This window comes from Bactrocera dorsalis, chromosome 3, assembly GCF_023373825.1.
Source record: "Bactrocera dorsalis isolate Fly_Bdor chromosome 3, ASM2337382v1, whole genome shotgun sequence".
In the NCBI taxonomy this organism is placed as follows: domain Eukaryota; kingdom Metazoa; phylum Arthropoda; class Insecta; order Diptera; family Tephritidae; genus Bactrocera; species Bactrocera dorsalis.
The window spans coordinates 46,789,884-46,812,405 of NC_064305.1; the positions used below are offsets into that span (position 1 = coordinate 46,789,884).

General features: G+C 37.9%; 1 protein-coding gene across 3 annotated transcripts in view; it reads left to right on the plus strand.

The window, feature by feature from the left end:
• Positions 1–22,522, plus strand: part of LOC105226367 (UDP-N-acetylglucosamine--peptide N-acetylglucosaminyltransferase 110 kDa subunit) — a 162,803-nt gene that overhangs the window by 16,680 nt on the left and 123,601 nt on the right. For all 3 annotated transcript variants that reach the window (XM_049451231.1, XM_049451229.1, XM_049451230.1), the window contains exon 3: positions 17,730–17,940. In XM_049451231.1, the coding sequence (XP_049307188.1) occupies positions 17,730–17,940 (211 nt within the window). The remainder of the gene's footprint in view (positions 1–17,729; positions 17,941–22,522) is intronic.

Consider the following 22,522-nt stretch of genomic DNA (forward strand, 5'->3'; position numbering starts at 1 on the left):
CTTTATTAGTTTTATATTTTATTGATAATTCCTCGTTATTTAAAATTGATAAACACCGCTTTGGCATAGAATCAACTAGATTTTGACAGACGGAAACTGGAATAGCATTCCATAAATTTTGAATAAGTTGAAAAAGCTCTTCATTATTACTTGAGCACTTTTTTTTGGATTTTCAATGGATTTTAGATCCGGGGACTGTTGTGGCCACTCCCTTATTAACCCTACACCACTCTTTGGAACACTTAACCGTACTTTTAGGGTCGTTGTATCTGCATATCCACCTAAGTGGCATATTGTCTTCAGCGTACTGTAGCATAAATTCTTGTAGTACGTAGGCTGCTATATATACATATCTCTGACGTAGGCAACACTAAGTGTTGCCAGGTGCAATCTGACATTTCCATTGGAAAGTTTGTCATTTTTTAGCATAACGTCACTCAACGTTTTGTCATTTAATCGTGAATTGTTTTATTTACAGGGAATTAAAAAATTCATCTCGGCCAAAAAATGGAATTAACTCGTGAACATTTTCGTGCGATCATTTTTCACAACTTTCGACGTGAATTATCACGACAAGAGTGCATCGATGAACTAAAATCTTTGTACGGCTATGAAGCACCATCCTATAGCACTGTGAAAAACTGGTACAACAAATTCAATCGTGGCCGACGCTCGCTCAAAGACGAATTCCGTGAAGGTCGTCCAAAAACAGCCGTTGTGCCAGAAAACATCGATGCTGTACGTGAACTGATAATGCAAGACCGTCATGTAACACACCTTCAGATAGAGGCATGCCTATGCATTTCTTCCACCAGCATACATTCGATATTGCATGAACACCTGAGTGGTATACCACCATTTGTTTGCCTGAAGTCTTCGGAGAAATTCGAAAAACGAACAAGAGAAGACGAATCATTGTGCACCATGACAATGCGAGCTCTCACACATCGGCTCAAACCAGCGCCTTTTTGACCGGCCAAAACGTCGAATTGATGAGTCATCCGCCGTACAGCCCTGACTTGGCACCCAATGACTTCTTTTTATTCCCACACATCAAGAAAATAATGCGTGGCCAACGATTTTCGTCGCCAGAAGATGCTGTTGAAGCATTCAAAAACCATGTTTTGGAGGTGTCTCAATCGGAGTGGAAAAAGTGCTTCGAAAATTGGTTTGAGCGCATGCAAACGTGTATAAATCTTGATGGAGAATATTTTAAAAAACAATAAAACCATTTTCGTTGATAAATATTCCTATTTTCATTATTAGGCCAGAAATATATATAGCAACCCTCGTAGTACCATAAAATCGGTTGGCTTCATTGCTATGCAGCGGCCCCAGACCATTGTATGAAAATGACTCCCAAACCATAATGTTCCCGCCAACATGTTTACGGTCTTTATCGTATACTAAGGGTTATAAGTCTTCTTTCATAATGAATACCTCGATCAGAATTAAATAAGTTGACTTTTGTTTCGTCAAACCCGATAATGTTACGTCATTGTTCTTTAGGTCAATGCACATGTTCTTCAGCAAACTTAAGCCTTCGTTGCCCGTTCAACAAAGGTACTTTTCTCGGGCTTCGTCTCTTCAGATTTTCCTTTATAAGTACTTTGCGAATAGTTGATGAGTCAACATCAATATTCAAATCACATTTTATAATACCCGAGACAGACATGTAGTAACAATACCATATATGGTACAAATACCATATGTGTGTCACCAAATACTAGCAATAATACCATATGAGCAATGTAGTATTTTGCTGCTAACAATACTATGATGTTTCATTGTGGTATTTGTATAAACGCAGATAAAAAACAGGTAATAAACTTTGCTAAAAGCTTTTGCGGCTCTTCTAAGTCTTTTGTCAAAATGATTTAAAAAACTAATTAATGAAATGGCAAACCAGACATTTTCACTATTTTTCTTCCGGAAAAGCAAAAAAACCAAATCGATGTTTTGCGATGAAAATAGATTAACTTTAGAGTATTTTAAATAATTGAACTTATTTTCTCCATAACACACAACAACATATTTATTGTTTAACATTTTTTTGACATATTTAATGCCTATGAAACAAAGCTAGTATTTGAGTTTACTACATTGCCATGTTTGTCACCAACGTAGTAAAGAGAATACCATTATACCTTTACTATGGTATTATTACTACATGTTTCAGGTAGCAATGGATTTTTCTTAACACAGAAACTATATTTTTTTTACAAACAATGCTATTTTTGACTTCCTGCCGCGTGTTTCAATCTGGGAAACCCATTTTACTGCTTGTTCAACCAGTGTTTTGGAAATATTCAGTACATTAAGAAGAAAAAACAGGTTTAAATTGATTGATATTAAAACTAAAAGTATTATTCTTGCCTTATCTCTGCAAAAACACATGTTTTAGTAAAACTATTTTCGTTATTGTTTTTAAAGAGCACACTGTCATTATTAAATCGCACAACAGTTTGCATCCCTGTCCTTATTATTTTTAACATAATCTATCTCCAGTTATTTGTTATTTCTGTAGACAACCATACTTACTACGGTGTTTCAAAAAAAAAAATTTTTTTTCTTTTGGTACTCGGAAAAATAGGTTCTTAGACACCTTTAAGAAAACCTCTCCAAATATGAGTTTTTAATTGTAACGGAAAGGTCCTCCTACATACAGTTTTCAATTTTTTCTTATTATCAGATAGAAAAAATTATATCTCGCTTAGCGGCTAAAGTATTTTACCTAGGTGGGTCAAATAAATTGCACCGGATAGGTATTTTGAAGACCTTTCAGGATCTGTATAATTTCCCCCCAAGCCCCCAACGGGGGGCATTACTAGAAGCGAAAAAGAGGTTGCGAGAATATAGGTAAATTTGTATGTACTTTTGGCGGCCATTTGCAAAAAACGTAAATCAAATAATAACGGTAACTATGTGATTCATGTAGCGGCACGTGTGTAGATTAATTAGAGGTATAAATCACTGATAAGGAGTGAACAGGTGCTGAGTTATCACAAAAACAGAGGTAAGTACCTTTTTCACTATGTCCAGTTTGGTGTGCAGAATGCCTGTGTGCCTTCGCTTGCAAGTTGTGGGTATTTAAATGTGTGTATATACTCTTATATATTTGTATAAACCTCTAAGAAACCCTCTCCAAAAACCTATGAGTTTCGTCATTCATAATGATTTTTTTTCATTGAGTTATAAAATTAATAAGAAATAAAAAATTTTCCCAAAAATAATAAAACTTTAACTGTTAATATCTTTTAAACGGTTTGGTTTACGAAAAAATCATAGGAGACCTTTTTTTAGAGCATTCAATTTCCTACAAACTCTAAGAATCTAAGGAACAGGATATTTTTTCAAGGAGTTGGAAGCGAGATATAAATTTTTCTATCTGATAATAAGAAAAAGAGAAAACTGTATGTAGGAGGACCTTCCCGTTACAATTAAGAACTCATGCTTGGAGAGGCTTTCTTAGAGGTGTCTAGGAACCTATTTTTTCGATTGTCAAACGAAATAAATTTTTTTTTTTGAATCACCCTAATACTTACGTTATCCTTAACAAAGCTAAATGAATCGGCTTTACAAAATTCACCGAGAGCATCTTTTCCGCACTACGTGGACGTGTTCGTTCGCGAACGTTCCGCAAGGTGATCGCTGCTGCAACTGCTCGCTTCATTCACGCTGGTAGAATTCAATATGTAAGCGTGACTCTTTACGCTTGATCAGTCTCTGTGCTCCGCATAAGAGATCTCAATTTGGTGATTCGACAACTGGTAGATCAATATATGAAGATGAAATGGATGGAGCACCTTATTAAAAGTTTAGACCCTTAAGAACATTTCAGTTACTTTAGTGACGCAGTAGGTAGGTAGACTCGCTTTTTTAAACGCGTTTTTGTCGAAACTACTTTTTTCCACACGGTACCGGCATTGTCTCAAGTTCTATACAACCGATTTACTTGAAATTTTGTGTGAACCTTCTTTATACGATAAAGAATAATCCTTTATCTTTATATAATCCTTAATCCTTTGTTTTTATACTCTCGCAACAAAGTTGCTAAGGAGAGTATTATAGTTTTGTTCACATAACGGTTGTTTGTAAGTCCTAAAACTAAAAGAGTCAGATATAGGGTTATATATACCAAAGTGATCAGGGTGACGAGTAGAGTTGAAATCCGGATGTCTGTCTGTCCGTCCGTCCGTCTGTCCGTCCGTGCAAGCTGTAACTTGAGTAAAAATAGAGATATCATGATGAAACTTGGTACACGTATTTCTTGGCTCCATAAGAAGCTTAAGTTCGAAGATGGGCAAAATCGGCCCACTGCCACGCCCACAAAATGGCGGAAAACGAAAACCTATAAAGTGTCATAACTAAGCCATAAATAAAGATATTAAAGTGAAATTTGGCAAAAAGGATCGCATTAGGGAGGGGCATATTTGGACGTAATTTTTTTGGAAAAGTGGGCGTGGCACCGCCCCCGACTAAGTTTTTTGTACATATCTCGGAAACTACTATAGCTATGTCAACCAAACTCTATAGAGTCGTTTCCTTTAAGCATTTCCATATACAGTTCAAAAATGGAAGAAATCGGATAATAACCTCGCCCACCTCCCATATAAAGGTTATGTTGAAAATCACTAAAAGTGCGTTAACCGACTAACAAAAAACGTCAGAAACACTAAATTTTACGGAAGTAATGGCAGAAGGAAGCTGCACCCAGGTTTTTTTTTAAAAAATTGAAAATGGGCGTGGCGTCGCCCACTTATGGACCAAAAACCATACCTCAGGAACTACTCGACCGATTTCAATGAAATTCGGTATATAATATTTTCTTAATACCTTGATGACATGTACGAAATATGGGCGAAATCGGTTCACAACCACACCATTTTCCAATATAACGCTATTTTGAATTCCATCTGATGCCTTCTCTGTATAATATATACATTAGGAACCAATGATGATAGCGGAATAAAACTTTACACAAATACGGTATTTGAGCTGAGGTATCCCTTGTGGAAAAATTGTCGTGATCGGACTATAACTTTTCAAGGTCCCTGATATCGAACACGAAGAACTCAGTGCCTAACCTAACCTAACCTAATTTTTCACCGAAAATGTCGGTAAATCTCTCAGAAATTAATTCTAAGTAATTTTACAGCAAAATAAAAAAATGTCGGTAAATCTCTCAGAAATTAATTCTAATTAATTTTACAGCAAAATAAAAAAATTTGTGAATGACGGATAATGAAATCTCGATTATCACTTTATCATCTTCTTCTTCTTAATTGGCGTAGACACCGCTTACGCGATTATAGCCGAGTTAACAACCGCGCGCCAGTCGTTTCTTCTTTTCGCTACGTGGCGCCAATTGGATATTCCAAGCGAAGCCAGGTCCTTCTCCACTTGGTCCTTCCAACGGAGTGGAGGTCTTCCTCTTCCTCTGCTTCCCCCGGCGGGTACTGCGTCGAATACTTTCAGAGCTGGAGTGTTTTCATCCATCCGGACAACATGACCTAGCCAGCGTAGCCGCTGTCTTTTAATTCGCTGAACTATGTCAATGTCGTCGTATATCTCGTACAGCTCATCGTTCCATCGAATGCGATATTCGCCGTGGCCAACGCGCAAAGGACCATAAATCTTTCGCAGAATTTTTCTCTCGAAAACTCGCAACGTCGACTCATCCGCTGTTGACATCGTCCAAGCCTCTGCACCATATAGCAGGACGGGGATTATGAGAGACTTATAGAGTTTGGTTTTTGTCTGTCGAGAGAGGACTTTGCTTCTCAATTGCCTACTCAGTCCGAAGTAGCACCTGTTGGCAAGAGTTATCCTGCGTTGGATTTCTAGGCTGACATTGTTGGTGGTGTTTACGCTGGTTCCAAGATAGACGAAATTATCTACAACTTCAAAGTTATGACTGTCAACAGTGACGTGAGTGCCAAGTCGCGAGTGCGACGACTGTTTGTTTGATGACAGGAGATATTTCGTCTTGCCCTCGTTCACTGCCAGACCCATTCGTTTTGCTTCCTTGTCCAGTCTGGAGAAAGCAGAACTAACGGCGCGGGTGTTGAGGCCGATGATATCAATATCATCGGCATACGCCAGCAGCTGTACACTCTTATAGAAGATTGTACCCGCTCGATTAAGTTCTGCAGCTCGAACTATTTTCTCCAGCAGCAGATTGAAAAAGTCGCACGATAGGGAGTCGCCTTGTCTGAAACCTCGTTTGGTATCGAACGGCTCGGAGAGGTTCATCCCGATTCTGACGGAGCTTCTGGTGTTGCTCAACGTCAGTTTACACAGCCGTATCAGTTTTGCGGGGATACCAAATTCAGACATCGCGGCATAAAGGCAGCCCCTTTTCGTGCTGTCGAAAGCAGCTTTGAAATCGACGAAGAGGTGGTGTGTGTCGATTCTCCTTTCACGGGTCTTTTCCAAGATTTGGCGCATGGTGAATATCTGGTCAGTTGTTGATTTGCCAGGTCTAAAGCCACACTGATAAGGTCCAATCAGTTCGTTGACGGTGGGCTTTAATCTTTCACACAATACGCTCGATAGAACCTTATATGCGATGTTGAGGAGGCTAATCCCACGGTAGTTGGCGCAGATTGTGGGGTCTCCTTTTTTATGAATTGGGCATAGCACACTTAAATTCCAGTCGTTGGGCATGCTTTCGTCCGACCATATTTTACAAAGAAGCTGATGCATGCTCCTTATCAGTTCTTCGCCGCCGTGTTTGAATAGCTCGGCCGGCAATCCATCGGCCCCTGCCGCTTTGTTGTTCTTCAGGCGGGTGATTGCTATTCGAACTTCTTCATGGTCGGGTAATGGAACGTCTGCTCCATCGTCATCGATTGGGGAATCGGGTTCGCCTTCTCCCGGTGTTGTGCTTTCACTGCCATTCAGCAGGCTAGAGAAGTGTTCCCTCCATAATTTAAGTATGCTCTGGGCATCGGTAACTAGATCACCTTTGGGGGTTCTACAAGAGTATGCTCCGGTCTTGAAACCTTCTGTAAGCCGCCGCATCTTTTCGTAGAATTTTCGAGCATTACCCCTGTCGGCCAGCTTATCGAGCTGTTCATACTCACGCATTTCGGCCTCTTTCTTCTTCTGTCTGCAAATGCGTCTCGCTTCCCTCTTCAACTCTCGGTATCTATCCCATCCCGCACGTGTTGTGGTCGATCGTAACGTTGCGAGGTAGGCAGCCTGTTTTCTCTCCGCTGCGACACGGCACTCCTCGTCGTACCAGCTGTTCTTTTGCACTTTCCGAAAACCAATGGTTTCGGTTGCAGCTGTACGTAAGGAGTTTGAAATGCCGTCCCACAGTTCCCTTATACCGAATTGTTGATGAGTGCTCTCAGAGAGCAGGAGTGCAAGCCGAGTAGAAAAACGTTCGGCTGTCTGTTGTGATTGCAGCTTCTCGACGTCGAACCTTCCTTGTGTTTGTTGGCGTGCGTTTTTTGCTGCACAGAGGCGGGTGCGAATTTTGGCTGCAACAATATAGTGGTCCGAGTCGATGTTAGGACCTCGGAGCGCACGCACATCTAAAACACTGGAGACGTGTCTTCCGTCTATCACAACATGATCGATCTGGTTGGTGGTTTTTCGATCCGGAGACAGCCAGGTAGCTTGATGTATCTTCTTATGCTGGAATCTAGTACTACAGATAACCATATTTCGGGCCCCGGCGAAGTCGATCAGCCTCAACCCATTTGGGGATGTTTCGTCGTGGAGGCTGAATTTACCGACCGTAGTGCCAAAGATACCTTCTTTGCCCACCCTGGCGTTAAAGTCGCCAAGCACGATTTTGACATCGTGGCGGGGGCATCTCTCATAAGTGCGCTCCAAGCACTCATAAAAGGCATCTTTGGTCACATCGTCCTTCTCTTCCGTCGGGGCGTGGGCGCAAATCAGCGATATGTTGAAGAACCTCGCTTTGATGCGGATTGTGGCTAGACGTTCATTCACCGCAGTGAATGATAGTACTCGGCGACGGAGTCTCTCTCCCACCACGAATCCAACACCAAACTTGCGCTCCTTTATATGGCCACTGTAGTAAATGTCACAAGGACCTACTCGTCTCTGTCCTTGTCCCGTCCATCGCATTTCTTGGACGGCGGTGATGTCAGCCTTTATTTTCACGAGGACATCAACCAGCTGGGCAGCGGCACCTTCCCAATTAAGGGACCGGACATTCCAGGTGCATGCCCTCAATTCGTAGTCCTTATTTCGTTTGCCATGGTCGTCATCAAAAGGGGGGTCACTCATCCGAGGCTTGTTGTTAATATTCGCTGGGGGTGTTTTTTTACGTGGCGGGTCCCAAACCCAGCGCACAACCCTATGCAGGGGATGTTTCGCCTTCTCACGTTAGCTCGCCTTCAAACGGATGTTCTTAGGCTACCCAGAGGATACTTGGTCAAAGACCGGAAGTCGTGAGCTGCTTGAGTCATATGCAAAAGAATCGTTTCTGGCCACTCCCAAGTGAATGGCGATCAGAGAACTTTCCTCACTTGCGTGAACTTCTACACATGACTCCATCCTCCATCATCACTTTATCATGCGAGAGTATAAAATGTTCGGCGACACCCGAACTTAGCCCTTCCTTACTTGTTAATATTAATATTAAAAAAAAATTCAGGAATTTCAAAAAAAAAGCATAAAAAATGATTTTATTTTCAGGCAGTCGCCATTTTTCAAAAAAAAAAAAAATTCGTGTTCCTTGAGGAAGGGACTATAACAGCATCCTGACTGATTAAGAATTTCTTTTGATATATTTTTCAGACCACCAGGAGAGTCAGGATCAATGTCACGAGGATGCGCCATTTTTTTTACACCTGTCTCTCCCCCCCTCTAATTATTTTAATTTTTAATATATTTTTTGTAAAATTTTTTGTCTGTATTCTTAAGATATCAATAAAAACACCATTAAAAATGGATAGTAAAAATATTTTTTGTTTTTTTTTTTTAATTTTTTTTAATAAAATTCAAAAAACTGCCCAAAATTTGATTTCTAGAGTAGAATACCCCCTTAAGTCATGTAATCTCTTGCTCGAAGCGTGTATGTGTGTTCAATCCCAGGAGAAAGGACGATGATCGTGCCAAAATTCAATTCGACGGTCATGCACCCTGGGACCCTAAGGAGTGCTCGTGTTAGTTTATCCAACAAATTATACTGCACCTTTCGGTTGATACGGCCAACAGAGGTTTTCCGACTAAAAGTTAAGGGAATGTGTTTTATACTGCTATTTCAAGACTTTTCAGCTACTTGTTTATAAATTTCGCAGTGGGCAAAAGAAATTTAGTTTTGGCAGAGTTTAGAACTTTGTCTCTGCCGCTTGTTGCTGGGATTGCTTTTTGTTATCAGTATACTAGTTAGAAAAGCGAAGTAATAGCTTAATTATAAGATGGCCAAAAAATCTTTAAGGAGTTAGGCGTAGTCAGAGGCACTAAAAAATGAGAGTTTTTGTTTGCTACTAAATCATGTTATTTTACAAAAGTAGTAATATGACATTATTATAGGATGTGTTGACTTGAAGTCACGAAAATTTCAAAAAAAAAAAATTTATTTCCAAAGTTATAGTTTTTTGTGTTGACCCTGTTCCAAAAAAGGTACTTGCGGTGACAACCATAAGTCCTTGGAGATTCATCTAAAAACAATCGGACAAAAAAAATTAGTTTTATAAATAGATAATCCCGGGCCTGATCGGAGGATTTTATTTTTATTTTTTAAATTAACAAAATGGCGGCATCAGGAATTTTTTTTTCTAAATCCTTCGATCAGTCCCGAGTTTATTATGTATTCTAAAAGCGGTATAAATTTCATTAAAATGTACTGAGCGGTTTTCGAGTTACAGTTGTCACCGATTCAAAAAACATAGTTTTGAGAAAAACGCATTTAAAGTTTCACACTAGCGCTTTGAAGTGCCCGAGCTCTCTTTCTAATTTCTCAAATAACTCAAAAACTAATTATTGGATTTTCAGGGAATATTTTTAAGATATAACCCCTTAATATCTAGGGATATCCTCGTAATCGAATAACATCTTTTAGTCGGTGAAGCATGGAGTGAATAATTTTTATTGTCATCTGAACTGATATTTTGGCATTCCACTTTTAGCATGATTTTCAGTTGATTTTTATACCCTGAACCGGGTATTTCAGTTTGTCACGAAGCTTGTAACACCCAGAAGGAAGCGTCGGAGACCAATAAAGTATTGTATATAAATGATCAATATGTCGAGCTGAGTCGATTTAGCCATGTCCATCTGTCTGTCTGTATATATACGAACTAGTCCCTCAGTTTTTAAGATATCGTTTTGAAATTTTGCAAACGTCATTTTCTCTTCAAAAAGCTACGCATTTGTCGTAACTGCCGACACTATAACATATAGCTGCCCTATAAACTGAACGATCGGAATCAAGTTCTTGTATGGAAAACTTTCACATTTGGCAAGATATATTCACGAAATTTGGTATAGATATTTTCTAAGGTAACCATGTAATCTCCGAAGAAATTGTTCAGATCGGTTAACTATAGCATATAGCTGCCATACAAACTGAACGATCGGAACCAAGTTCTTGTATGGGAAACTGCCTCATTTGACGATATAACTTCACGAAATTTGTTATGAGTTATTGTTTATAGAAATAATGTAATATCAGAAGAAATTGTGCAGATCGGCTCAATATAGCATATAGCTGCCATACAAACCGAACGATCGGAATCAAGGGCTTGTATGGAAAACTTTCGCATTTGACGTGGTATCTTCACGAAATTTGGCATGGATTACTGCTAAAGGTAACAATATAATCTCCAAAAAATTGTTCAGAACGGATTACTATAGCATATAGCTTCCATACAAACTGAACACATAGTTACTAACAGAAATGCACCTGTGAAGGGTATTTAGCTTCGGTGCAACCGAAGTTAACGTTTTTTCTTGTTTTAAGTAATATGGTTTTTCCTTACGAGTTTATGCAAATGATGTCATAAATGCTCGATGGGATTGATATACATCCATATGTGCTCTATGGAAGTGTTAATAACAAATTGGTTACTTTTTTCTATTAACATTATTACCGCACTTTGTAACAATTTTTTTCATTATTTCTACGACAAAAACAAAGTTGCAAACCAGGGACAGAAAATAACAATTATTGCATAATTTTTGTCTAAAAAAATCATCATGAAGGAAGGTTCGGATATACACACCCCTATCATGCATTTCGATTACGTTCCCCCTCTACGCTCCGCCGGAGTCGAAATTAGGTATCATGCGTTGCAATTGGATTGAAAGAAGAAGAGGAAGAGCTATAACTCTTTCGAAATCAGCTGTTTGCCTTGAAATATGTGAACTAGAACATAACAAACCAAAAATGCACAAATTATTGCTGTTCAAAGAAAATAAATAAAAGTAAAATTTTTATTTTGTTATTATTTTTATTAAACGTAAGTATGGAATCTTTATCCGCGGCGATATTACTGGTTGAGGAGGAGAGCAGCGCATCTCAGAATGCTTGGGTGAGAATTGAAAGGAGAAGATTACGAGATATGTGCGATCCCTTCCAGATGAATGACGGGCTGTAAGTAATTGCACGTGAAGGTAGACAATTTTCTTACAATTTGTTTACTTATTTAGATTCAAAAAAACTTTCGTCTGAATAAGGACGCATTCAAGTATGTCCTAGATACGTTTGCGGAAGAAACGACGGCAAGTAAATTTGATGCTACCTCTTTCCAAAAAGCCTGCACATCTTCTTTAGGACGCTGGTGAAAACCGTTGGCTATATCTAGCTTACTCTCCATCATATCTGCAAATTTTCCATATTGCTCTGGTGTTGTTGTTTTTGACCTGAAAGCATATCAAAAACATCATTAGAGCGCAAAAACTGGAAATATCGTGTGTTTTACAACTTTTAAATACAAGTTTTACTTACATTTTTAGAAAATTAAAACAAAAAATCACGCAAATAATAAAATTTTCGCAGCAAAATAAAAACACGAAAAGTTCTCCGCCAACAAAATTGCAAGTTAGCAGAACGGAGCTACGATCGAAATGCTTGATAGCCAGAATTGTAAATTTCGAAGTTGAACTGAACGGGAACGGAACGCATGATACCAAAGTTGCCAAACGGAGAAAATGTCAATCCAAGTCGAAATGCATCAATTTATTGAACGATTGTACAAAACGTTTAAATATTTCTTTGCTGATGTTAAATAAAATGTTGGACTGTATTAAATGTACTCTTAATAGTCCCTCATATATTTCCATTTTTGTAACTAACGTTGCACTGAACTCACTTACTTCGATGAGTTTATTGCGTATACCTGTACGCGAAAACTCATTCGATCAATTGTTTCGAGTACAGAAGCGAATGTTGGATGTGCACATATTTTGTGGGTAAAAACAAAAGAAATTTATTACATTACATAAATTTGGTGGCTATTCGTTGATGCTATGGGGTTGTATGAATTGGATTGGGGTCGAAAAATGTCACAGGATTCTAGGACGAATGACCGCATCCGATTATATTCATATTTTGGATCAAAACCTCTTAGGAAGCTTCAGTCAATGGGATCTCTCGGTTGAAAATTCTACTTTTCAACAGGATAATGACCCCAAGTATACCGCAAGACTTACGAAAAGTTGGTTCCAAGATAAACAAATTACAGTTCTCGATTGCCACCAGCAATCAGCGGACCTCAATCCTATAGGACACCTTTGGGGAGAGTTCAAAAGGTCCTATGCAAGTAGTGATTCAGTTCCCCGAGACCTCGGCAAACTTTGCCAACAAGTTACAGCGCACTGCTAATAATAGAATCCTGCCGGAAACTAATAAGCTGCATACCTACCAGAATAGAAGCCGTTCTGCAAGCAAAGGGTGGCTATACGAAACATTGAGGTTTTTTTTATTATTTTACAATTTTATCTAGCATATAAAAATAAAATACTAACAACAATTCTAGTCTAATTAATTAGGAGAAATACTGAAATGCTAAATGTTAAGAAACACATTTGCTGCTACTTTTGTCTTACTAGGTCGGAAGGCTTCTTGCGTTTCAACCGGATTTCTCTCCCAGCAGTTTCGATGAGTCTCAAGGCTTTCATTAACGTGCTTTCTAAGCCTCAGTGCGTGAGACTTTGAAATTTTGGAGATTTCATTTACCACTGAATTCACGCCTAGATTACGCTGGAGTATTAACTAAAGTCCTTAGTACCTTACTTTGAAAGCGCTGAATGCTGGCAATACAGCTTTGACTTAAGCAACCCCAAAGTTGGGCTTCGTAAGCCCAAACTAGCTTTAGAACTTGATTTTATACCAAATGCTAAATGTTAAGAAACACACTTGCTGCTACTTTTGTCTTACTAGGTCGGAAGGCTTCTTGCGTTTCAACCGGATTTCTCTCCCAGCAGTTTCGATGAGTCTCAAGGCTTTCATTAACGTGCTTTCTAAGCCTCAGTGCTTGAGACTTTGCAATTTTGGAGATATCATTTACCACTAAATTCACGCCTAGATTATGCTGCAGGTTAGCAGATCTAACGTACCAAGGAGTATTAACTAAAGTCCTTGTCCTTAGTACTTTACTTTGAAAGCGCTGAATGCTGGCAATACAGCTTTGACTTGAGCAACCCCAAAGTTGGGCTTCGTAAGCCCAAACTTGCCTTAGAACTTGATTTTATACCAACAGTTTGTTTTGAATCGGTCGAGTGGATTTCCTGCCAACTAGGTGGTAAAGTTTAGCAAATTGCATATCAAGCTCGTTTTACTTGATGCGCCACTTAGATGCCCACTTCGTAATTGCTGTCTGCACTCGTCGAGTAAATACTGAAGTTGACTCTCCAGCTGCTAACAAAGCTTTGTCATGCGCAAATGTCACTGTCATATAATTAGAGTCATGAGGGAAGGTCACTGGCCCCAACACTCTTCTCTGGAGAACACCCGCTTCTATCGGTTACAAGTTTGAGTATAACTTTGTCAAAAGCTTGAGACACTTCCAAGAAGGCCGCCGTACACACGTTCTTTTTATCAATTGTATTTTCAACGAAATTAACGATTCGGAGTACCTGATCAATTGTTGAATGGTGGTCACGTAAGCCAAATTAATGTGTTGGTATGAGGTGTTTATGAACGATAATTGGTTTGAACCTATTTATGAGTACATTCCCAAAGATTTTGGATAAAGCTGGCAGCAGCGAAATTGGTCTTTATGATGTAACAAACGTCTATTGGCTCACCCGGCTTAGGTATCATTATGCCTTCAGATACTTTCTAAAGCGATGGAACGTATCTTAGGCATAATGCACTGTTTATAATGTTTACAATTTTTTTTTATACAATTCTTTGGTAATTTACATAGTATTTCTCCGGTTATTAAAGCGTACTCAAGTACTTTTTTGAATCTTGTGTTCCCGATAAGATTTTTAATTTCTTTAATAGTAGCAGAAAAACACACATCAGTGGATTCAACCAACTATTGAGACGATTTATCTCATATCCATCGTTAGGAGTACATATGTTTCTCAAACGATTTGCAAATACGGCAGCTTTCTGTTCATTCGTTTTGGCTCATGTGCATTTGTAGTTTCGTTTAGTTTTAATGATGCTACATATTTTATTTGTTTATTCGTATTTCTTGCAGCTTACCAGGGTGAATAGTTAGTGGATTTATCAGCTGTAAATTTAGCCTGATACGTTTTAAAAGAAAAAATTTTAAACTGTTAAATTTGTTTCTTAGTTTCGCTGTACATTTATTAAGCTCAGTTTTGAGAGCAGATGACCTAGTTTGCTGCCATCTCCGTCGAAGCTTGCGCCTTTTATGGATATGTTTTGGGTACCAAATACACTTAGATTCACGCGGGTATTTAGTGTGATCTTCCACGCAGCTTTTTGAATAATTTTTGCGAAATCTTAAACCTCACAGTCCAACTCAATACCAGTCGATATGTGCTTATTCTTTGGATCGGCTTTATTCAGTATACTTTTATATTTACGTCAATTCGTGTGTTTATTACATGACGTTGACTTGGCGGCCTATGCCCCCTAATATGTTTAATCTGCATATCTCCAGCATGAGTATTACAAGAGCTCCTACCGACAGTATGAAAATTGATGAAATCGAAGGATAACTCCGCTCACTCCCCTTATAACGGCACTGTTAAAAACTACTAAAAGCGCGATAAATCAATAACTAAATATGCCAGAGATATTAAATTTTACCACCGAGATGATACACGAAAGCTTTATGAGAGCCGGTGTGAAAATTGGACGATGGGCGTGGCACTGCCCACATTTTGGTGAAATCCCATATCTCGGGTTCCGACCAACCGATTTCGACAAAATTTGGTACGTGGCATTATTTTCATATTTCTATATCACGTTGTGAAAATGAGCGAAATCGGACAACAACCTATATAGCACAATTTTAAATTCCACTTGACTCGTTTATTTTCCAGCACACAAATCATGAAGAAATGAATATAATATAATATAACGATAACATTAAGCTTGTAGGCGCCGTTGCTCAAAAACTTTATTAAAAGGTTGTTATTTATTGGAGCTGTAATATTAAAATGAAAGTTATTAAAATCATTTACATCGTTTATTATAATAGGAAGTGGGCGGTGGGTTTTAGTATCATTGTTGGCCGCCTGTTTTTAATTTTTATTTTTCGAAGGGCTAATAATTGTTGGAGAAGTATCAGCTTTGCGTTTTTTATTTTTTTTGAAGAGCGCTTCTTTTAGAATATCCACTCAGTTTCTTTAGATAGCTCATCTTCATCGGTTTCGTATATGTATTTGATTAACATTCTTCGTTCGACATCGATGTCTCCTACGGCGTACACACCCACGAGTTACCAAAGATTTGATTTTGGTTTTATTTTTTCTTTTATCCTTGAATAAGTTAACACACCGCAATGAATTGATCAATTATTTGAGGAACTGTACATTTATGATATGGAAGTAGAAATTTTTTATTTTTGTTTTGAGGAGTACACAAATATGTATGTCAAAAACTTTTATATATTGATTTTTATTTTTCGCTTACAAAATAAAAGTTATGAAGTAACTTATGAAGTCACTTTTATTTATTGGTCCCAGAATTATAGTTCTGTGGTAAGTTTTAAATAATCCTTATGCATTAAGAGTTGAAGTGTTAACTTTTGGTTTTGTCTTTGCGATTTGAAAGTACGAGGGCTGTCCGATAAATAACCGACCTCAACGTGAAGCTAGCGGCACATCTGAAAAAAGAGTTTCTACTTCAAATTGTGCATATTATAATAGCTACTCGCCGAAATTTCAGAAATTTATCTTGCGCAATTATCTGTTGACAGTCGTTTTTGTGAGTCTATTTCGGTGATTTCCCCAAAATGGAAAAAATTGAATATCGAGCTGTAATTAAATTTTTATTTTTGAAAGGCAATACGCCTTCACAAATCTAAGATGAGTTGGACTCTGTGTATGGTGACTCTGCACCATCGTTTACCACCGTAAAATTTTGGGCAGCTGAATTTAAACGTGATCGCAGGAGCTTGGAAGATGATGAACGTCCTGGGCGTCCAAAAACTATAACCACTAACGATAACATCGCTAAAGTTCATCAATTGGTACTAGACGACCGCCTGATTAAAGTTAGGGAAATAGCTGAGATTATGAAGATGTGAAAAGAAACTGTTTGTCACATATTAAACCAAGATTTGGGCATGAGAAAGCTGTCCGCGCGTTGGGTGCCGCGTTTGCTTACGCTAGACCACAAACGTGCGCGCATGAAAATTTCCAGCGCTCTGTTGGCTCAGTTTAGAGGCAATAAGACCGAGTTTTGGCGCCGATTGATAACTGTAGACGAAACTTGGATTCATCATTATACGCCCGAAACAAAAAACCAATCTAAACAGTGGATTGAAAAGGGGGAACCAGCCCCAAAAAAACCTAAAGCTGTGTATTCGGCTGGGAAAGTGATGGCGAGTGTTTTTTGGGACAGCCATGGAATTATTTTTATCGACTATCTTGAAAAAGGAAAAACTATACCAGGAGCATACTACGCATCATTATTTATAAGCTAATGGAAGAAATTTCGAAAAATCGGCCACATTTGCAAAAAAAGAAAGTCTTGTTCCACCAAGACAACGCACCATCTCACACCTCAACAGTCGCCATGGCGAAAATCCACGAATTGCGGTTCGAACTGCTTGACCATCCACCTTATTCACCGGATAGCACCAAGCGACTTTTTTTTGTTTCCTCAACTTAAAACTGCGCTCGGCGGCCAGAGATTTTCGTCAAATGAGGAGGCAATCTCTTTCGTGAACTCGTATTTTGCAGACAAAGACGCCAAGTGCTATTTGGAAGGGTTGCAGAGATGGGTGCATCGCTGGGAGAAATGTGTGGAGTTACAAGGAGACTATGTAGAAAAATAAAAAAAAAAAATTTGAAAAAGTCGCGTGCATCATGGTTAGGTCGGTTATTTATCGGACAGCCCTCGTAATAACGTGAGAGTTACTACTTCGAGCGTATTAACAATTTTGCTATATTAATTTATTATTTCTAGCAGCCAAATTTTACTATTTTATTTCGATTACGAGCAATGTGGACTATTATATTATTATCATTTCCAATTGTGTGAAATATCTTAATAATAAACTATAAAATGGAAGGGTTTTAAGACTTATGCCACCAAAATAAACTGTTTATTGAATTAAAAAAAAAAACACATTAAATTTAATTTATTTTAGGGTTGCTAGAGTTAGCACATCGAGAATACCAGGCCGTGGATTATGAAAACGCAGAAAAGCACTGTATGCAATTGTGGAGACAGGATAGTACAAATACAGGTGTTCTATTGCTTCTTTCGTCAATTCATTTTCAGTGCCGACGTTTAGATAAATCTGCTCAGTTTTCAACTCTTGCAATAAAACAAAATCCTCTATTGGCCGAAGCTTACAGGTAAGTGGTATATGCTTTGTAAAAATAATAATGACAAGCAAGGTTGATATTATACCATATATGTATATCGGGAAATGTGTAAGATGTTTAGCCAAATTAGTAGAACGTGTTATATTAGAAAAAGTGGGGAATACTACAGTCAACGTCATATTTGTCATATGACAATAGAAAATCAAGTTTGACGGTTGTCATTCACTCAAATACAAAAGGTTCTTCCACCAATAAAAAAGTATAATTCATATGCAAATTGATTGAATATATTATAAAATAAAAATTTTAAATAATGCTATTTGTCAATAAATAAATAAATGATAAACTAAAAAAGTATAAAGTTAGTAAAATTTTTGCGTCATATTTCGGCATACGCTTCATATTTATGTAATCAATATCGATTATTATTATATTATATACTACTAGCAACCCGCCCCGGCTTCGCACGGAAATAAAATATAAGGCCTATGTCACTCACTGAAAAAATGATTAAAATCGATCCCGCAGTTTTGATTTATTCATTACTGTCCGTGGCCCGCACGCGTTACATTTGGAGTAAAACAATTCCCCTTTCTTTATACCATGAAGATTTGCTTGCTATTTTTGGAATATCTAAATTCATACCCTACATTTTTTTTGCATTTTTACATATTTATTTTATTTTTACAACTTGTTGTCTATTGGATGCATTATAACTTGAGTTTATAAATATTTTGTTGCTCTGACGATGAGGAAGACAAATCTACATTCACCCCTGCAATTGTAATATTTAAATTTTCATTGACGGGTTGGGTGCCAAGAGTAACACCTGGTATGCCTTCTATAGTTTGAGAAATAACACACAGACGCACAATAGTTTCTTCGTTTGGAGTGAGCTGATATTTAGCCCTTTCAGACCTGAGAAATTAAAGTTTACAGATTTTAACGCCGCTTCGCATAGTTGCTACTATGACCATCACTTTAAAACTTTGCAAATTGTGACAAAAATATAAGAATGTATATATGTAAGAACCGTTAGAAATAAATCGCACAATCATTGCTCTTGGGTCTTAACACGTAGTAAAGTCTAAAGTCTTTTAGTCTTACCCGCACAATTGTGTATTGAAGGTCTGAAAGGGTTAGAAAATGGCCCACCTCCTGTTGCTCGACTCTCAATTTTGTTGTGAGCTAATTTTCTTTTGATTTCGCTCTTTCACTCAGTTATAACCTATAGAAATAAGTTTGTTTTAATTGCAGTTTAATTTTGACTGAAATTTACTTACCTTTTTCCACCCGTTTACATCTTTGTGTGGACGACCTGCAGCATTAAGCGATTCAGTTAATTCCTGCCATAACGATTCTATTGTCGGTTTATTGCGTTTCGTAAACCCTCTTAAGATATCTGGATTTTTTTCCATAAATTCAATTATGATCGTATTTTGCGTTCTATTCTTATGTTTTCCCCTACAAAAATAAAGTTAATTACTTGGTAAGAATATAATAAATAAATTCCTGAACTTACATTTTCTCAACCGTCTAACAACACACAAAAATATAAACTGAATATTCAAATCTGTTGGCGATTATCTTCTTGTTTTATTTCTGATAGCAAAACCGATAAAATTGGTTTCGATGACACCCAAAACCGATACAAATTCTGTTTCGAACATCAAACCAATAATATCTGAATTCATGACACCTACTGCTTTTTTTGATCGGTTTCAATTCCGATTCCGACAACTATCAGATTCCACAACACCCCCGAATTACATGGAATTCAGTACGGTAATAACGACATGAATTGAAAATACATACATACATATTTACGCCAGAAATTTAATGATGCAAGAGATTCGTACATATGTATGTACTTACATACATGTGTACGTACCGAGTTCTTTCACCACACGATCTAATTCAACACGAATGAGGTGGGGTGAGATTCCCACATAACTTCTGGAGTTTCATTCGGTTGACAGCGAACAAACACACAAACAGTTTTTTTTGGAAAAAGTGCTGCTCTTATTTAAACAATTTTGGTTAAATAAGAAATGAATCAACTATTTTTTTGATGCAGAACGAAAGTAAATATTTGAAAGTTTAACTTCAAGTAAGTTTCATTAATCGGTGGATTCTTTTATGATGTATGGCTGTGTAAACAAAAAATATATGGTTTTTTACCACATTTTGTCCGAGTGCCACGCCCCCTTTATATATTTCTTCAAATTATAATGACATAAACCTTCCTCTTCAAGCAATCTATCTATTAAAAAAAACCGCATCAAAATCAGTTGCTTAGTTTTCAAGATTTAAACATTTAAGGGGACAAAAGGACAGAAAAAGTGACTTTGTTTTACATTACATTTAGTAATTTGTGGGTCCATCATTTAGAGCTACTTTTTTATACCAAAGGGGGAATCTTCTAGATGATGCACAATTCTTACCATACACTCAGTGCACTTCCTTCAGGTCAACGCATTCATATTTCTCAAAACGTCGAACTTGCGCAGCGGTACTTTTACGTACTAAACCCTTAAACTCCGCAAGCTTTGGATTTACCCTGCGGGACTGCCGTTGCTGATATAATGTCTAAGTCTGAACAGGGAAACATCATCTTGGCATATATTTTATGGGTTAACGCTTGCGCCAATACCGGTGCAACATACAATATTAATGATTGAGTATCAGAATGTTGGAAAAGGCCTTTGGTGATAATTGTTTGTCGTGAGCAAGTGGTTTTGATGTTCTCAAATTATTCAAAGAGGGTAGAGAACGCGTTGACCACAAAACTCCTCCAGGAAGGCCATCAATACTGATGATAGCCACATTAATAACAACAAAGAAATTGGTGGTTGAGAATAAACTATTAAAAGTCAGAGATCTTACTGGCATCGTTGGAATATCGGAAGAAGCAGTGAAACCCATTTGGAATGGTCATTTGCGCCTACGAAAAGTGAAAACATGATTGGTTCACAAATATCTACTTGCTTTCGGAAAACAGAGCGACGTTTACGTCTGTTAAACAATGCTTACCAACAACCAGGATGTCATGAAACATATTATTACTGGCGAAGAATCTTTGATCTATGCTTACGACCCGGAAACCGACAATCAATTTCGAACATCGTGGCAAAGGTGAGCCAAGCCAAAAATAGTTTCGTCACAGCAGGTCAAAAATCAAGATTATCAGAAGATTATTGTCAGTTAATTTCGATTATCGTGGTGTGATGCACTGCGAATTTTTTTCGACCGGCCAAACTATCAATAAGGAATTGTCTTTCAGTGTTATACGTCATTATGGAGCGACAAATCTTGGTTTTTACACCGCGGTAATGCATCGTCGCATACTGTATTTAATTCTTCGCCAAATTTTTAACCGCAACTACCGTAATCGCCTGATTTAGCTCCGTGTGACTTCTGGAAATTCACCAAACACAAACCACCGCTCCGGGGAAACCGTTTTGAGTCAATTGAAAACATTAAACGTCAATCGCTTCGAGCATTGAGGGCTGTTCCAGAAATTGATTTTAACAATTGTTTTGAGGATCGGAAAAGACGATGGAACAACAAATTAAAATACGTCTAAATGCTCCCACAAGTACACTACGTCAGGGATGGCAAATTTTTAGCCCGCAAATTTAGCAAAGAGCGAACGAGGGCTAGATGAGGTTACCTATCAGGAAAGGAAAGGCATAAAAAGTTGCGAAAAAATCAATTGCATCCCCCTGAAACTTGATGTTCATCGAAGAACGGCTGCGGCAATACTGACATATTTAGTACACAAATGTAAGAGCAGTCATATCGGAACTTTACAGTTGTGTGAACAAAAAGAGGTAAAAATACTTTGCAGGTTTTAGAGTTTCGCATTAATATTTATTTTTATTTATCTTTGTATGGTGGGAAATTCTAATCACTGTTAGGAAAAAATTATACAAGTTATACTTGTATCTAAAAACAATTATATTTAATAAGAAAACAGCAAATATACATATACATATACATTTGTGATAAAACTGTAATGGTGTTGATGCCACTTGTAAAAATTCAGTTTAATTACAATTGGGAATTCTTTTCTCAAGTTGTGTGCTTTTATACGTACATATGCAAGGCAGTTCTAGATATCTACATACTTATATAAAAAAGAAAAGATACTTGTGACCATAATATATATTTTCCTTAAACATATTGCAGTTCCATTTTATGAAAATGCTGATATACTCTTCTTCTTAATTGGCGTAGACACCGCTTACGCGATTATCTTTTGCACTTTCCGAAAACCAATGGTTTCGGTTGCAGCTGTACGTAAGGAGTTTGAAATGCCGTCCCACAGTTCCCTTATACCGAGTTGTTGACGAGTGCTCCCAGAGAGCAGGAGTGCAAGCCGAGTAGAGAATCGTTCGGCTGTCTGTTGCGATTGCAGCTTCTCGACGTCGAACCTTCCTTGTGTTTGTTGGCGTGCGTTATTTGTTGCACAGAGGCGGGTGCGAATTTTGGCTGCAACAATATAGTGGTCCGAGCCGATGTTAGGACCTCAGAGCGCACGCATATCTAAAATATTGGAGACGTGTCTTCCGTCTATCACAACATGATCGATCTGGTTGGTAGTTTTTCG